Consider the following 15,670-nt stretch of genomic DNA (forward strand, 5'->3'; position numbering starts at 1 on the left):
GGGATCAAGCCCCGCATCTGGCTCTCTGCTCAGTGGGAAGCCTGCTTCCCCCCCTCTCTGTGCCTGCCTCTCTGCCTACTTGTGATCTCTGTCTGTCAAATAAATAAATAAACTCTTTAAAATAATAATAATAATATCATTTGTAGAGAAAGAAAGAAAGAGAAATACCTTCAGTTCGGGTTTTTCATCCTCTTTTGTAGAAGTATCATCTGCATGCTGAGGAACCAAAACAAATTCTTCACTGTTCAGCGTGGCCACAGAATCCGACGACCCACTAACCTTCTGCAATGCAGCTCTGACCTCCATTTCAATTCTACAAACTTCTCTTTCCACATCCACCTGATCAAAACTACAGGGATTAAAAAAAAAAAAACTATTAATGAAAACATGAACTACTAAGTCCCTGATCAATACTCAGCCTTTAAAAATGGTTCATGTGAAGAATTCTGCTGGCTAGATAATCATCTCAAAACTAGAAAGGCTACCTTCTTGGACTAGGCCACATAATGGAAATGTACTCTCTTCACCCTGAGTTTCTTGACTAAAAGAACCATATTGTTCCCTGAAAAAAAAACAAAAACCCTCCCACATCACAACTAAACAGATTTACTACTGTTTGACTCTGTTTCTCCTAGAAATATTACTTTTGTTTTTAATAAATACAAGAAATAATAAGTATGACACTAAAAACCAAATTCACACACAAATATTCACTGAAATTACTTTGCAATTAAATCTAAATGTTTCCAAAAATGTATCTCAAGACCAAGTATTGTACCTTAAAATACCTTGTGTCACTGAAGTCGACTAATTACTAAAGAATTCAACACCCTAAGCCATGTATCTTTTCTTTTCCAGACACATTGTCACTTATCGGCACAAGAAGGGGAGAAAAGGCTAAGACTCTCATGTCACATTCGTGTGGCAAACAGTATTTTAGTCATTCTGTTTTCTGGATCAATCTGCCACCACAGAAACTCAACATTGTCTATCACTTCCAGAAATTCAAATATTCACACAACTAATTTTAATTGAATGTGTGTACTACATAACAGACGTAGTACTCAGCACCGGGGCTATATGAGTAAGTAAGGCAGACAAGGTGCCTGCACTGCTGGCTGGAGCTCATATCTAGTAAGAAAACAAGCAAGTAAGCAAATAAGGCAATTCTAAATCACTCTAAAGGCTTTGGAGAAGATACAACAGGTTATTGTGACAAAGAATAGCTATAAAAAGTATACGGACAACTTTAAGTAAGGCGGTAGGAAAGGACTTGGGGAAATATTTGAGCTGAAATGTAAAAGACAAAAACCATATGTTAAACAACTTGCTCAGTGACCAAAAGGGAAATATGATAGAGGGGTAAGACAAGTGAACTGGGGCCAAATAACACATGACTCTAAGTCTGCTAACCCACGCCTTAAAATTACCCACAGAATTGTTCTTGTTCTCATTCCAATTAGGTTACTGTGTTCTTTGCCTCATATAAATAGGGCTGCATTACCTCATTTCGCCTTTAGGTGACACTAACACCATTACTCTTAGCCAAAAGAAAGCTTTACTCTCAGCTTCAAATTATACTTTAAAAAATTAATTACTTCCATCTTCATCAAAACTCACAATTTCCAATATCAAAACAAAGAATAATTATTTATTCTAGGATAGCATAATTAGCTAGCCATCATTTAATTGTTAGCCATGTGAATATCCTTCTTTTAAATTTTAAATCCTCAAGTCCTCTAAAGGTTTTTTTTTATTTTGCCCGTAATGTTTCTGAAAATGCAATATGTAATAGAGGCCATGTCTCTACCCTTCCAAGCTGTCTCATGAACCCTTGATTGCCAAGATGCTACATAGTCCAGGTTTTCCTTCTGTGGCCAATCCTTCAAGCCCAAGTGGACACTCCTAGACTTAACATCTAAATGTTGGAAATTCCCCAAGTCCTGAGCCTTCTCCTGATTCCTTGCCACACACCCCCTCTAAGTAGTATCTCTCACTGCCATATACTTAAATACCATCTATTTTCTAGCAATCTCCAAATTTCTATTCCAACCCAAATGTCCTCTAAATTCCTTATTTGGAATCGAACTTTCCACTTTATATTTCCACTAGGAATTCTTATCAGTATCTTAAATGTGACCCAAATGGAATTCTTAACACCTCCTCTAAACTTGTTCCTCATTCAATTTCCCTTTCCAGTAAATAATACCACTTTCTAACAAAATGCTCAAATAAGAAATCTGGATATCATTCTATCAGCTCTACTTCTTCATTCCTCACATCAGCAAGTCATGTTAGCCCCACATCCAAAATAAATCCCATATCTATCCCATTTCTTCATGGCCATTTTTACCAAACTAATCCAGGCAATGTTCTCATCTACTAAAAAAGTCTCCTAACCCATCTACTACCTCTAGTCCTCTCCTTCCCTAACCTACTCTTCTCAGAGATGCCAAAGAAATCTTATAAGTTATATTACATTAAAACTCCATTCTAAAATCTCTTCACTAAAATTCTAATAAAATCCAAACTACTTGCCAGGACTTACAAAGCCCAACACATCTCTGCCCCTTTCACTTTACCATTACAGCTCTTTAATTACAGAAAGTTGTTCCCCACTTTAGCGTCTTAGCACTTGCCTCCTACTTTCATATGGCTGAATCTAACAGGTATCAGCTTTCATTCATCCATCCAACTCATATTTATGAGTCTCTACTATGTGCTAGAAACTACAATGGGAACTGGAGACTAAATGATAAATGAAACCAGTGCAGTCCCAATTTTCCTAGAGCTAACATTCTTAGAGAAGAGAGAAATAACGCAGAAAAACAAAACATAAATCAGGATCCCATACTGGAATATATACTATAAAAGGTAATAAGAAGGTAGGAGGCAATATGGACTCAGTTGACATTTGGGCCTTACTGGCTGGGGCTTTGATAGAACTTGGATATAACGTCTTTTTTGTGAGATACTGACTTCTAAGGACATCATTTCATTTTACTGCCGTTCAACAAGCTATCATTAAAGTGTTCTGAATCCTTGCAAGCTTGAAGAATACCAGAGAACTGAGAAAAATAACCAAATGTAGTTTTATACTGCTTCCATAAAATAGTCTTTGTGAATCATGGACTTCTAGTCAATCCAAAGCTTAATTATTCAGTATTTCAGTTATTAATATCCTTATTATCCCTATATAAATAAAGTTTGTTTTTTACCTTAAAAAAAAAAGGGGGGGGAAGTTAATTAAACCCTTCACAGAGCCAGTGTTGATGAATGTCAGGACGGGCCTCCGCGGTTGAGGGGGTGGCCTTCCAGTACAAGAAACAGCAAATACAAAAGCCCCGGTATGAGAAAAGGCTTATGGGAAAGGAGGCCTTGATATCTAGGTCAAAGAGAACATAGGTGAGAGCAGTAAAAGATGAGAAATGTTAAGGAAGGCAGGGAAGCCTGAGGCCAACCCGGATGCTAAAGCTATCTAAATAAACCCCCACCCTAATTCCAACTCTTTTGTTTATCTGGGAACATCAAGTGCCTAATATAGTAGACCTAGTACATTCGCTGAATGTGTTAAACAAATTGTTGTTAAAAGCACCAATCAGGCTAAAGTTTTCACAAATAACAAATGTAGAACCAGGATTCAAACCAGTATTCTGAATTCAAAGTACATGCTCTGAGCCACTACATTATACCATCTCTTGAAGTTTCCTCACCTATTCCTAGACACTCAGGGCTGGTATCTGTAACTATGCACACAGAACTTTCTCCATGTCTCTCCTCCCTCCACCAAAAGTTATCTGTCTTCCCCACAAGACATTTTTCTTAGATAACTGATAAACAGTTAACCTGGCCCTTAACTCTAAATCACCATGTTAATGAATACTAATAGTTGCTCAATTCAAATAAGATGTCCATTTTTAAGAGGTTTTATTTAGCCTAAGAGAATGTTAGATATTCTGCCAGGCTAACAAAAAGCTATCAGTTTACCAAACTGTGACCTCTTCAAAACACAGCCAGAATTTCTCCTTCTACTCAGAATTAAGACAGCTCTCATTACTAGCATCAAACCATGCCTCTAAGGCCTTAGGGATACTTTTAGAAGTTTGCCTAATGCTATTGGGTTGAACATTTCTTTTAACTTCAATGCAAATGATTACTAAATTTGCATACAAACACAAAATCTGAGAATACAAAGCCAACACTTTAAAATATTCCAACAAGCAGATAATAATTTTTGTTTTAAGATTTTATTTGTCAGAAAGAGTGCACGTGCACACACACAAGCAAGAGGAACAGCAAGCAGACGGAGAAGCACACTCCCCACCAAGCAAGGAACCTGATTCGGGACTTTACCCCAGGACCCTGGGATCATGACCTGAGCCAACAACAGATATTTAACCTACTGAACCACCCAGGCATCCCGAAGTAATATTTAATGGGGAAAGAACAGTCTTTAACAAATCATGCTGGGTAATCAGATATTTACAGGCAAAAGAATGGAATTGAACCCTTACCTCACACCACACACAAAACTTAATTCAAAATGGACCACAGACCTAAATGTAAGAGCTAAAACTATAAAACTCTTAGAAGAAAACAGGTGTAAACTTTCATGCCCTTGGGTTAAGCAGTGATTTCTGAAATGACACCAAAAGCACAATGGCCAAAGAACAAAATAGGTAAACTGAACTATACTGAAATTTAAAATGTTTATGGTAAAAATGGTATCATGAAGAAAGTAAAATAAAACTACAGGATGAGAAAATACTTAACAAATCAAATATCCAAAAAGGGTCTTGTACCCAGATAGTATAAGTAACTCTTACAACTTAATAATAAAAAGACAACTATGGAAAGAACCTAGATGCCCATCAACAGACGAATGGATAAAGAAGATGTGGTATATATACACAATGGAATACTATGCAGTCATCAAAAGAAATGAAATCTTGCCATTTGCGACGACGTGGATGGAACTAGAGGGTATCATGCTTAGTGAAATAAGTCAATCGGAGAAAGACTCCCTGATATGAGGGAGAGGAGATGCAACATGGGGGGTTAAGGGGGTAGGAGAAGAATAAATGTAACAAGATGGGATTGGGAGGGAGACAAACCATAAGTGACTCTTAATCTAACAAAACAAACTGAGGGTTGATGGGGGGAGGGGGGTTGGGAAAGGGGGTGGTGGGGTTATGGATATTGGGGAGGGTATGTGCTATGGTGAGTGCTGTGAAGTGTGTAAACCTGGCGATTCGCAGACCTGTACCCCTGGGGATAAAAATATATGTTTATAAAAAATAAAATTAAAAAAAATAAATAAATAAATAATAAATAAATAAAAAGACAAATAATCCCAACTTTTAGTTTCAGCTAAAAAGCTTGGAAGTCATCACTCCCTTCCTTACAACAAGAAAAGTTTGAACAAACTAAGTATCAGTAGCTTTGATCCATCAGAAAACTGAGTTCATAAGACAGACTGCCATCCCAAAATCTGGAGAGACAGACAATCCAGAGAGAGATAGCAAGTCAGATCTCTTTACCTGAAGCAGAAGCTGCTGGAGCCATAAACTGGTAGGACACTTAAATGGTAATTTTGACAAACTGCTAGAAGCTAAATGAGGAATTTGGGTGTAGGATGGGAGAGTGGGTTAAAGAAGGGTAACTTGAAATGTTGTGTATATTAAATTGAGCTTAATAATAACAAATTTCTAACATTCAAAAAAAAGAGAAACAGCTATACTGATTTTTAAAAAAGCAGACTTCAGAACTAGGAAGATTACTGCAGATAAAGAGGAGCTTTGTATAATGATAAAGGGAACAATTCTCCAAGAGGATATAACAATCCCAAACAAGAAACCACTTAACAGCGTCAATATCTATAAGGCAAAAACTGATAAAAACTGAAAGGAGAAGGGTGCCTGGCTAGTTCAGTTGGTACAGCATGTGACTCCTCATCTTGGGGTTGTGAGTTCAAGCCCCATGTTGGCTGTAGAGATTACTTAAAAGTAAAAAAACAATAATAATAAATTTTTTAAAAAGGGATTACTTTAAAATATATATATATATATATATATATATATATATATTTTTTTTTTTTTTTAAAGGAGAAACAGACAATGCCATATTATGGTTGGAGACTTCAACAACCCTCTGTGAGAGGGATCTTGACCTGTGATAGATCAAGCAGGCAGAATATTAGTGAGGATATAAATACCTGCATAGCACCACCAGCCAATATCATCCAACTGACATTTATAGAACATTCCATCTAACAACAGGAGAATACATTTTCTTCTTAAGCTCACAGGGAACATTCACCAAAGAAGACCATATTCTGGGCCATAAAACATAACTTGACAAGTGTGAAAAAATAAAAATCATATAAATATGTTCTCAACCACAATGCAATTAAACTAGAAATCAGTGACAGAAGGAGAGCTGGAGAATTCCCAAGTTTTGGAAATTAAACAATACACTTCTAAATGAACATTAATCAAAGAAGATGACCCAAGAGAAATTTAAAAACATTTTGAACTAAATGAAAATACAACTTGCCAAAAATTGTGGGATGCAGTGAAAAGCAGTACTTAGAAACCTGTTGAACTGAATGCGTTTACTAGAAAAGAAAGAAATATCTAAAATATCTGTAAGCTTCATTAGGAACCTTAGGAAACCAGAAAAAGAGCAAATGATGAGAAATAATTAAAAATGTAACAAATCAATGAAATTGAAACAGGAAAATACAGATAAATCAAAAAACAAACACCAAAAGATCAATAAAACTGATAAACTGCTAGCCAGCCTAAACAAGAAAAGAGAAGACACAAATTACTAATATAAAAAAGTGAAAGAGGGTCATTACTACCAATCCTCTGGACATTGAAAGGGTAATAGAGGAATACTAAAACAATTCTAGGCCCATAGATTTGGTGACTTAGATGATCTGGACCAAATTCCTTGGAGGATACAAAATTAAAAATTGCCAAAAAAAAAAAAAAAAAAAGTACCAAATTTCACACTAGGAAAATCAGATATCCTGAATAGCCCTATAATTTTCAAAAAACTTAACAATAATTAATAACCTTCCAAAAAAAAAAGCACCACACACAGATGGCTTCACCAGTGAATTCTCCAAACATTTAAAGAATAATATCAACTGTCTACAATCACTTCCAGAAAATAAAAGAGGAAACACTTTGCAATTCATTCTATGAGGTCAGCATTACCTTAAGACCAAAACCAGATTACAAGAATAAAGACAAAATATTATAAAATTTTATTCAACAACATAAAAAAGGATTATACTCAAGGTATACAAGACTAACAACATTTAAAAATTAATCAATGCAATAAATGCAATAAATCATTATCAATAAGCTACAAAAAAATCCTAATCATGTCACTGGGACAGAAAGTGCACTTGACAAAACCCAGCACTTAGTCATAAAATAAAAATAAAAACTCTCAGCAAACTAGCAATTAATGGAACTTCCTCAACTTAACAGTATCTACAAAAGGGGTGCCTGGGTGGTTCAGTCAGTAAAGCATCCCACTCTTGAACTCAGCTTAGGTATCAATCTCAGAGTCATGAGTTCAAGTCCCACACTGGGCTAGCGTGGAGCCTACATTTAAAAACAAAAACAAACAAACAAACAAACAAACAAAAGAGTATCTACAAAAAAACCTATACATAATTACAAGACTGGACACATTCCCCTTAAGACTCAGAACAACACGAGGATGTCCTCTCTCACCACTCTGATTCAAAGTCATAAGAAATAAGGGAGAGGAGAGAAAGAATGGTGAAATAGGGGACCTGCGTTTCATCTGGTCCCTTGAATTCAGCTATCTACCTATCAAATCATTCTGAACTCCTGTGAATTAAACCTGAGATCAAAGAAAAGAATTCCTGCAATTCTACAAATAAAAAAGCAACTACATAGCGCCTGGGTGGCTCAGTGAGTTGGGCATCTGCCTTCAGCTCAGGTCATGATCCCAGGGTCCTGGGACAGAACCCCGAATCAGGTTCCCTGATTGGTGGAAGTCTGCTTCTCCCCATCCTGCTCCCACTGCATGTGCTTGCTCTCTCTCTCTGTCAAATGACTAAATAAAATCTTTTTAAAAAGGCAATCAGTCTGCAAGGTAGGAGGTGTGGAGCAGAGCCTGGGTGGCTTGGTCAGTTAAGCCTCTGCCTTTGGCTCAGGTCATGATCCCAGTACCCTAGGATGGAGCCCCAGATCAGGCTCCCTGCTCAGCAGAGAGCCTGCTTCTCCCTCTCCCCCTACTTGTGCTCGTTCTAACTTAAATAAACAATATCTTTAAAAAAAAAAAAAAAAAGTAGGAGGTGCAAGACAGGAATCTAAGGGGATATATCTGGCAATAAACTTGGCGGGGAGGGAAGCCTCCATAAGCCAGCTACCAGAAAGTGTAACAGCAGCAGAGAGCAAAAACTGGAACTTTTAGAAGTCTGCTCCTGTGAGGGAGATCCCTGCCTGGAAGATGCTCAGGTGGTGAAGCAGGGGCAGAATTCTAGCTGGGACAGTGTGGTCTCGGGAGTCCCAGGATCACAGAAAGAAGGGTGCCTGAGTCTAGCAGAGTTCTCCAGCATTGGAACAGGGGAAGCCACCTACAATTATTAAGCCCCAGAGAGGCCTCTCAGCTAGGTGTTGCCATAAACCAAGAACCCCCGCATGATCACTCTCCAAGTCAAGCCACAATCACTGGGAGACCCTGCTCCTTCCCCCAGGGAGAGCAGCCAGGGTACACAATCAGGCAACCACTCCCCAAAGTGGGGACACAGTGAGACAACAACCCCCCCCTGCCAGGATTGGTACAGATATGCACTGAAGCAGTCTGCAGAGTTTGGGACACACAAAAGGGACTGACTGCATTTCTCTGAGGATACACTGAAGAGCAGGAGCCCCAGTCATTCAGCTCCAAGGCTGGAGATCCAGATGCCGCCATTTAAATTTTTTTTTTCATCCTCTGGAGCAGCAAGAAAAACCTTAAGGGAACAAAAGCCACATGCAGCAACCCAAAGCAGCTTACACTGAGTCAGCCCCCCTTCCCTGCAAAGAGTACTGCAACTGCACCCTGTCAAAGACACCTGAGAATCAGTAAAATAGGCCCCTCCCCCAGAAGACCAGCATGAACATAAGTTGAGTAGAAAGTTTATGAATCACTCAGAACTGAAAAACTCCTGTGCTAGGGAAAAAAATCAATTGGATATGAGGGTTTTTTCTCATGAGTCCTTAGTCTTTCATCTTAATTTTTTTCACTTTTTTTTCCTTTTCAAATGGTTTCTCATTTTATCAATTGTTTTTAAGTCTTTAATTTTCATTTTTGCATTTAAATTTTATAGATATATTTCTCACTTCTGGTCTCCTTTCACTGTATTCAACTTTATTTAGGCATATATATGCATATATATATATATACATATATATATTCTTCTTTCTTTACAATTTGGGATTTAGTGTCTTCTAACAAACAGACCAAAATACACCCAGGATCAAATGATCACACTGTTCTATCCACCTGTGAGATTATATTCTTTTTTTCCCTTTCTTTTTTGGTTTCTGACAACTTCGGATTTGTATTTCACCAGGGTCGTGTTTGATATTTATGATTTTCTTCTCTCGTTCATCTATTCTTCTATAGACGAAATGACTAGAAGGAGAAATTCACAACAAAAGAAGAACCAGAGGTAATAGTCTCTACCACACATCTAATCAATATGGATATAAGTAAAATATCAGAAACTAAATTAAGAATAACAATTATAAAGCCACTAGCTGGGCTTGAAAAAAGCATAAAAGACAGTAAAGAATCTCTTAGTACAGAAATATAATCTAATCAGTCCAAATTTAAAATTATTTAACTGAGATGCAGTCTAAAATGAATGCTCTAACAGCTAGGATAGAGGCAGAAGAGACTCAGTGACACAGAAGACAAAATGATGAAAAGGAAGGAAGCTGAGGAAAAGAGAAAAACAACTAATGGACCCAAGAGGAGAAGGAAGCTTTGAGAAAGCAGCAATACCATAAAGCCAAGCAATGGTAGAATTACTGGTGTCCCCCAACAAAAGGCAGTCCTGAGAGGAAAATATATAGCGGTACAAGCCTTTCTCAAGAAACAAGAAAGGTCTCAGGTACACAACCTAACCCTACACCTAAAGGAGCTGGAGAAAGAACAAGAAAGAAATGCTAAACCCAGCAGGAGAAGAGAAATCATAAAGATCAGAGCAGAAATCAATGAAATAGAAACCAAAAAAACAATAGAACAAATCAACGAAACTAGGAGCTGGTTCTTTGAAAGAATTAATAAGATTGATAAGCCCCTGGCCAGACTTATCAAAAAGAAAAGGGAAAGGACCCAAATAAATAAAATCATGAATGAAAGAGGAGAGATCACAACTAACACCAAAGAAATACAGACAATTATAAGAACATACTATGAGCAACTCTACGCCAACAAATTTGACAATCTGGAAGAAATGGATGCATTCCTAGAGACATATAAACTACCACAACTGAAACAGGAAGAAACAGAAAGCCTGAACAGACCCATAACCAGTAAGGAGATTGAAACAGTCATCAAAAATCTCCAAACAAACAAAAGCCCAGGGCCAGACGGCTTCCCGGGGGAATTCTACCAAACATTTAAGGAAGAACTAATTCCTATTCTCCTGAAACTGTTCCAAAAAATAGAAATGGAAGGAAAACTTCCAAACTCATTTTATGAGGCCAGCATCACCTTGATCCCAAAACCAGACAAGGATCCCATCAAAAAAGAGAACTACAGACCAATATCCTTGATGAACACACATGCAAAAATTCTCACCAAAATACTAGCCAATAGGATTCAACAGTACATTAAAAGGATTATTCACCACAACCAAGTGGGATTTATTCCAGGGCTGCAAGGTTGGTTCAACATCCGCAAATCAATCAATGTGATACAACACATTAATAAAAGAAAGAACAAGAACCATATGATACTCTCCATAGATGCTGAAAAAGTATTTGACAAAGTACAGCATCCCTTCCTGATCAAAACTCTTCAAAGTGTAGGGATAGAGGGCACATACCTCAATATTCTCAAAGCCATCTATGAAAAACCCACCGCAAATATCATTCTCAATGGAGAAAAACTGAAAACTTTTCCGCTGGGTCAGGAACACGGCAGGGATGTCTGTTATCACCACTGCTATTCAACATAGTACTAGAAGACCTAGCCTCAGCAATCAGACAACAAAAGGAAATTAAAGGCATCCAAATCAGCAAAGAAGAAGTCAAACTATCACTCTTCACAGATGATATGATACTATATGTGGAAAACCCAAAAGACACCACTCCAAAACTGCTAGAACTTGTACAGGAATTCAGTAAAGTGTCAGGATATAAAATCAATGCACAGAAATCAGTTGCATTTCTCTACACCAACAATAAGACAGAAGAAAGAGAAATTAAGGAGTCAATCCCATTTACAATTGCACCCAAAACTATAATACCTAGGAATAAACCTAACCAAAGAGACTAAGAATCTATACACAGAAAACTATAAAGTACTCATGAAAGAAATTGAGGAAGACACAAAGAAATGGAAAAATGTTCCATGCTCCTGGATTGGAAGAATATTGTGAAAATGTCTATGCTACCTAAAGCAATCTACACATTTAATGCAATTCCTATCAAAATACCATCCATTTTTTTCAAAGAAATGGAACAAATCATCCTAAAATTTATATGGAACCAGAAAAGACCTCAAATAGCCAAAGGAATATTGAAAAAGAAAGCCAAAGTTGGTGGCATCACAATTCCGGACTTCAAGCTCTATTACAAAGCTGTCATCATCAAGACAGCATGGTACTGGCACAAAAACAGACACATAGATCAATGGAACAGAAGAGAGAGCCCAGAAATAGACCCTCAACTCTATGGATAACTAATCTTTGACAAAGCAGGAAAGAATGTCCAATGGAAAAAAGACAGCCTCTTCAATAAATGGTGTTGGGAAAATTGGACAGCCACATGCAGAAAAATGAAATTGGATCATTTCCTTACACCACACACAAAAATAGACTCAAAATGGATGAAGGACCTCAATGTGAGAAAGGAATCCATCAAAACCCTTGAGGACAACACAGGCAGCAACCTCTTCGACCTCAGCCGCAGCAACATCTTCCTAGGAACATCGCCAAAGGCAAGGGAAGCAAGGGCAAAAATGAACTATTGGGATTTTATCAAGATCAAAAGCTTTTGCACAGCAAAGGAAACAGTGAACAAAACCAAAAGACAACGGACAGAATGGGAGAAGATATTTGCAAACGACATATCAGATAAAGGGCTAGTGTCCAAAATCTATAAAGAACTTCACAAACTCAACACCCAAAGAACAAATAATCCAATCAAGAAATGGGCAGAGGACATGAACAGACATTTCTGCAAAGAAGACATCCAGATGGCCAAGAGACACATGAAAAAGTGCTCCACATCACTCGGCATCAGGGAAATACAAATCAAAACCACCATGAGATATCACCTCACACCAGTCAGAATGGCTAAAATTAACAAGTCAGGAAACGACAGATGCTGGCGAGGATGCGGAGAAAGGGGAACCCTCCTACACTGTTGGTGGGAATGCAAGCTGGTGCAACCACTCTGGAAAACAGCATGGAGGTTCCTCAAAATGTTGAAAATAGAACTACCCTATCACCCAGCAATTGCACTGCTGGGTATTTACTCTAAAGATACAAACATAGTGATCCGAAGGGGCACGTGCACCCGAATGTTTATAGCAGCAATGTCTACAATAGCCAAACTATGGAAAGAACCTAGATGTCCATCAACAGACGAATGGATAAAGAAGATGTGGTATATATACACAATGGAATACTATGCAGTCATCAAAAGAAATGAAATCTTGCCATTTGCGACGACGTGGATGGAACTAGAGGGTATCATGCTTAGCGAAATAAGTCAATCGGAGAAAGACAGCTATCATATGATCTCCCTGATATGAGGGAGAGGAGATGCAACATGGGGGGTTAAGGGGGTAGGAGAAGAGTAAATGAAACAAGATAGGATTGGGAGGGAGACAAACCATAAGTGACTCTTAATCTCACAAAACAAACTGAGGATTGATGGGGGGAGGGGGGTTGGGAAAGGGGGGGGTGGGGTTATGGAAATTGGGGAGGGTATGTGCTATGGTGAGTGCTGTGAAGTGTGTAAAGCTGGCGATTCACAGACCTGTACCCCTGGGGATAAAAATGTATTATATGTTTATAAAAAATAAATTAAAAAAAAAAAAAAGAAGAAGAAGAAGAATTACTGGTGTCCCAGAGGAAGAAGAGAGAGGGACAAAAGTTATATTTGAGCAAATCATAGCTGAGAACTTCCCTAATTTGGGAAAGCAATCAGGCATTCAAGTCCAGGAGATACAAAGAACCCCCTCAAATTCAACAAAAAACAGATAAACACCCCAACATGTAATAGTGAAGCTGCAAATTTCAGAGATAAAGAGAAAATCCTGAAAGCAGGTCAAGACAAGGGATCCTTAAATCTACAAGGGTAGGAATATTAGAATGGCAGCAGACATATCCACAGAGACCTGGCAGGACAGAAAGGCCTGGCATGATATATTCAGGGTTCTAAATGAGAAAAATGTACAGCCAAGAATACTTTATCCACCTAGGCTGTCATTCAGAATGGAAGAAGAGATAAAGAGCTTCTAGGACAAACAGAAACTGAAAGAATTTGTGATCACTAAGCCAGCCCTGCAAGAAATATTAAAGGGAATCCTATAAGTGAAGACAGAGCCCAAAAGTAACAGAGACCAGAAAGAAACAGAGACATCTACAGAAATAGGTACTTTGCAGGTAATACAATGGCACTAAATTTATATCTTTCATTACTTATTCTGAATGTAAATGGGCTAAAAGCCCCAATCAAAAGACATGGGGTATAAGATTGGATAAAAAAGCAGGACCCATCCATGTGCTATCTACAAGAGACTCAGTTTAGACCCAAAGGCAAGTCCGGATTGAAAGCGAGGAGATGGAGAACCACTTATCACACTAATGAAAATCAAAAGAAAGCTGTTGGGGGGTGGGGGGCAGGTGCGCACCTGGGTGGCTCAGTGGGTTAAGCCTTTGCCTTCGGTTCAGGTCGTGATCTCAGGGTCCTGGGATCGAGCCCCGCATCAGGCTCTCTACTCAGCAGGGAGCCTGCTTCACCCTCCCTTTCTGTCTGCCTCTCTGCCTACTTGTGATCTCTCTCTCTGTCAAATAAATAAAGTCTTTAAAAAAAAAAAAAGAAACAAACAAACAAACAAACAAACCTGGGGTAGCAATCCCTATATCAGACAAATTATATTTTAAACCAAAGACTGTAGTAAGGGATGAAGAAGGGTACTGTATCATTATTAAAGGGTCTATCCAACATTAAGATCCAACAATTATATTTATGCTGCTAACTTGGGAGCAGTCAATTATATATAAACCAATTAATAACAAAATTAAAAAAACACATTGATAATAATACAATAAAAATAGGGGACTTTAACACCCCACTCACAGCAATGGACAGATCATCTAAGCATAAGATCAACAAGGAAACAATGGCTTTGAATGACACAGTGGACTAGACAGATTTCACACATATATACAGGTCATTCCATCCCAAAGCAACAGAATACACATTCTTCTCAAATGCACATGGAACATTCTCCAGACAGATCACATACTGGGTCACAAATCAGGTCTCAACCAGTACCAAAAGACTGGGATGATTCCCTGCATATTTTCAGAACACAATGCTTTGAAACTAGAACTCAATCACAAGAGGAAATTTGGAAGGAACTCAAATACTCAGAGGCTAAAAAGCATCTTACTAAAGAATGAATGGGTCAACCAGGAAATTAAAGAATTTTTTTAAATTCATGGAAATGAATGAAAATGAAAACACAACTGTTCAAAACCTTGGGAATGCAGCAAAGGCAGTCCTAAGAGGGGAGTACATAGCAATACAAGCCTTTCTCAAAAAACTAGAAAAGTCTCAAATATACAAGCTAATCTTACACCTAAAGGAGCTGAAGAAAGAACAGCAAATAAAGCCTAAATCAAGCAGAAGAGAAATAATAAAGATTAGAGCAGAAATCAATGAAACAGAAACCAAAAGAACAGTAAAACAGATCAATGAAACTTGATGCTGGTTCCTTGAAAGAAATAATAAGATCGATTAAACCCAAAGACAGACTTATCCAAAAGAGAAAGTACCCAAATTAATAACATCATGAATAAAGAGGAGACATCATGAATACCACCAAGGAAATAAAAATAATTTTAAGAACATACTATGAGCAACCATATGTCAACAAATAAGGCAATCTGGAAGAAATGGATGCATTCCTAGAAACTTATAAACTACCAAAACTGAAACAGGTAGAAAAAAAAACCTGAACAGATCCATAACCAACAAGGAAACTGAAGCAGTAATCAAAAACTTCCCAAAAGAGTCCAGGGCCAGATGGCTTCCCAGGGGAATTCTACCAAACATTTGAAGGAAAACTAATACCTACCTAGTCTTCTGAAGCTGTTTCAAAAAATTGAAATGGGGGTGCCTGGGTGGCTCAGTCAGTTAAGCATCTGCCTTTGGCTCAGGTCATGATC

At 37.9% G+C, this 15,670-nt stretch overlaps 1 protein-coding gene across 6 annotated transcripts in view; it reads right to left on the bottom strand.

The window, feature by feature from the left end:
* Positions 1 to 15,670, bottom strand: part of RABGAP1L (RAB GTPase activating protein 1 like) — a 763,170-nt gene that overhangs the window by 688,981 nt on the left and 58,519 nt on the right. For all 6 annotated transcript variants that reach the window (XM_047704248.1, XM_047704249.1, XM_047704250.1 and 3 more), the window contains exon 2: positions 169 to 349. In XM_047704248.1, coding sequence (XP_047560204.1) covers positions 169 to 306 — 138 coding nt within the window. In that variant the 5' untranslated portion in view covers positions 307 to 349. The remainder of the gene's footprint in view (positions 1 to 168; positions 350 to 15,670) is intronic.

This window comes from Lutra lutra, chromosome 15 (genome assembly GCF_902655055.1).
Source record: "Lutra lutra chromosome 15, mLutLut1.2, whole genome shotgun sequence".
In the NCBI taxonomy this organism is placed as follows: domain Eukaryota; kingdom Metazoa; phylum Chordata; class Mammalia; order Carnivora; family Mustelidae; genus Lutra; species Lutra lutra.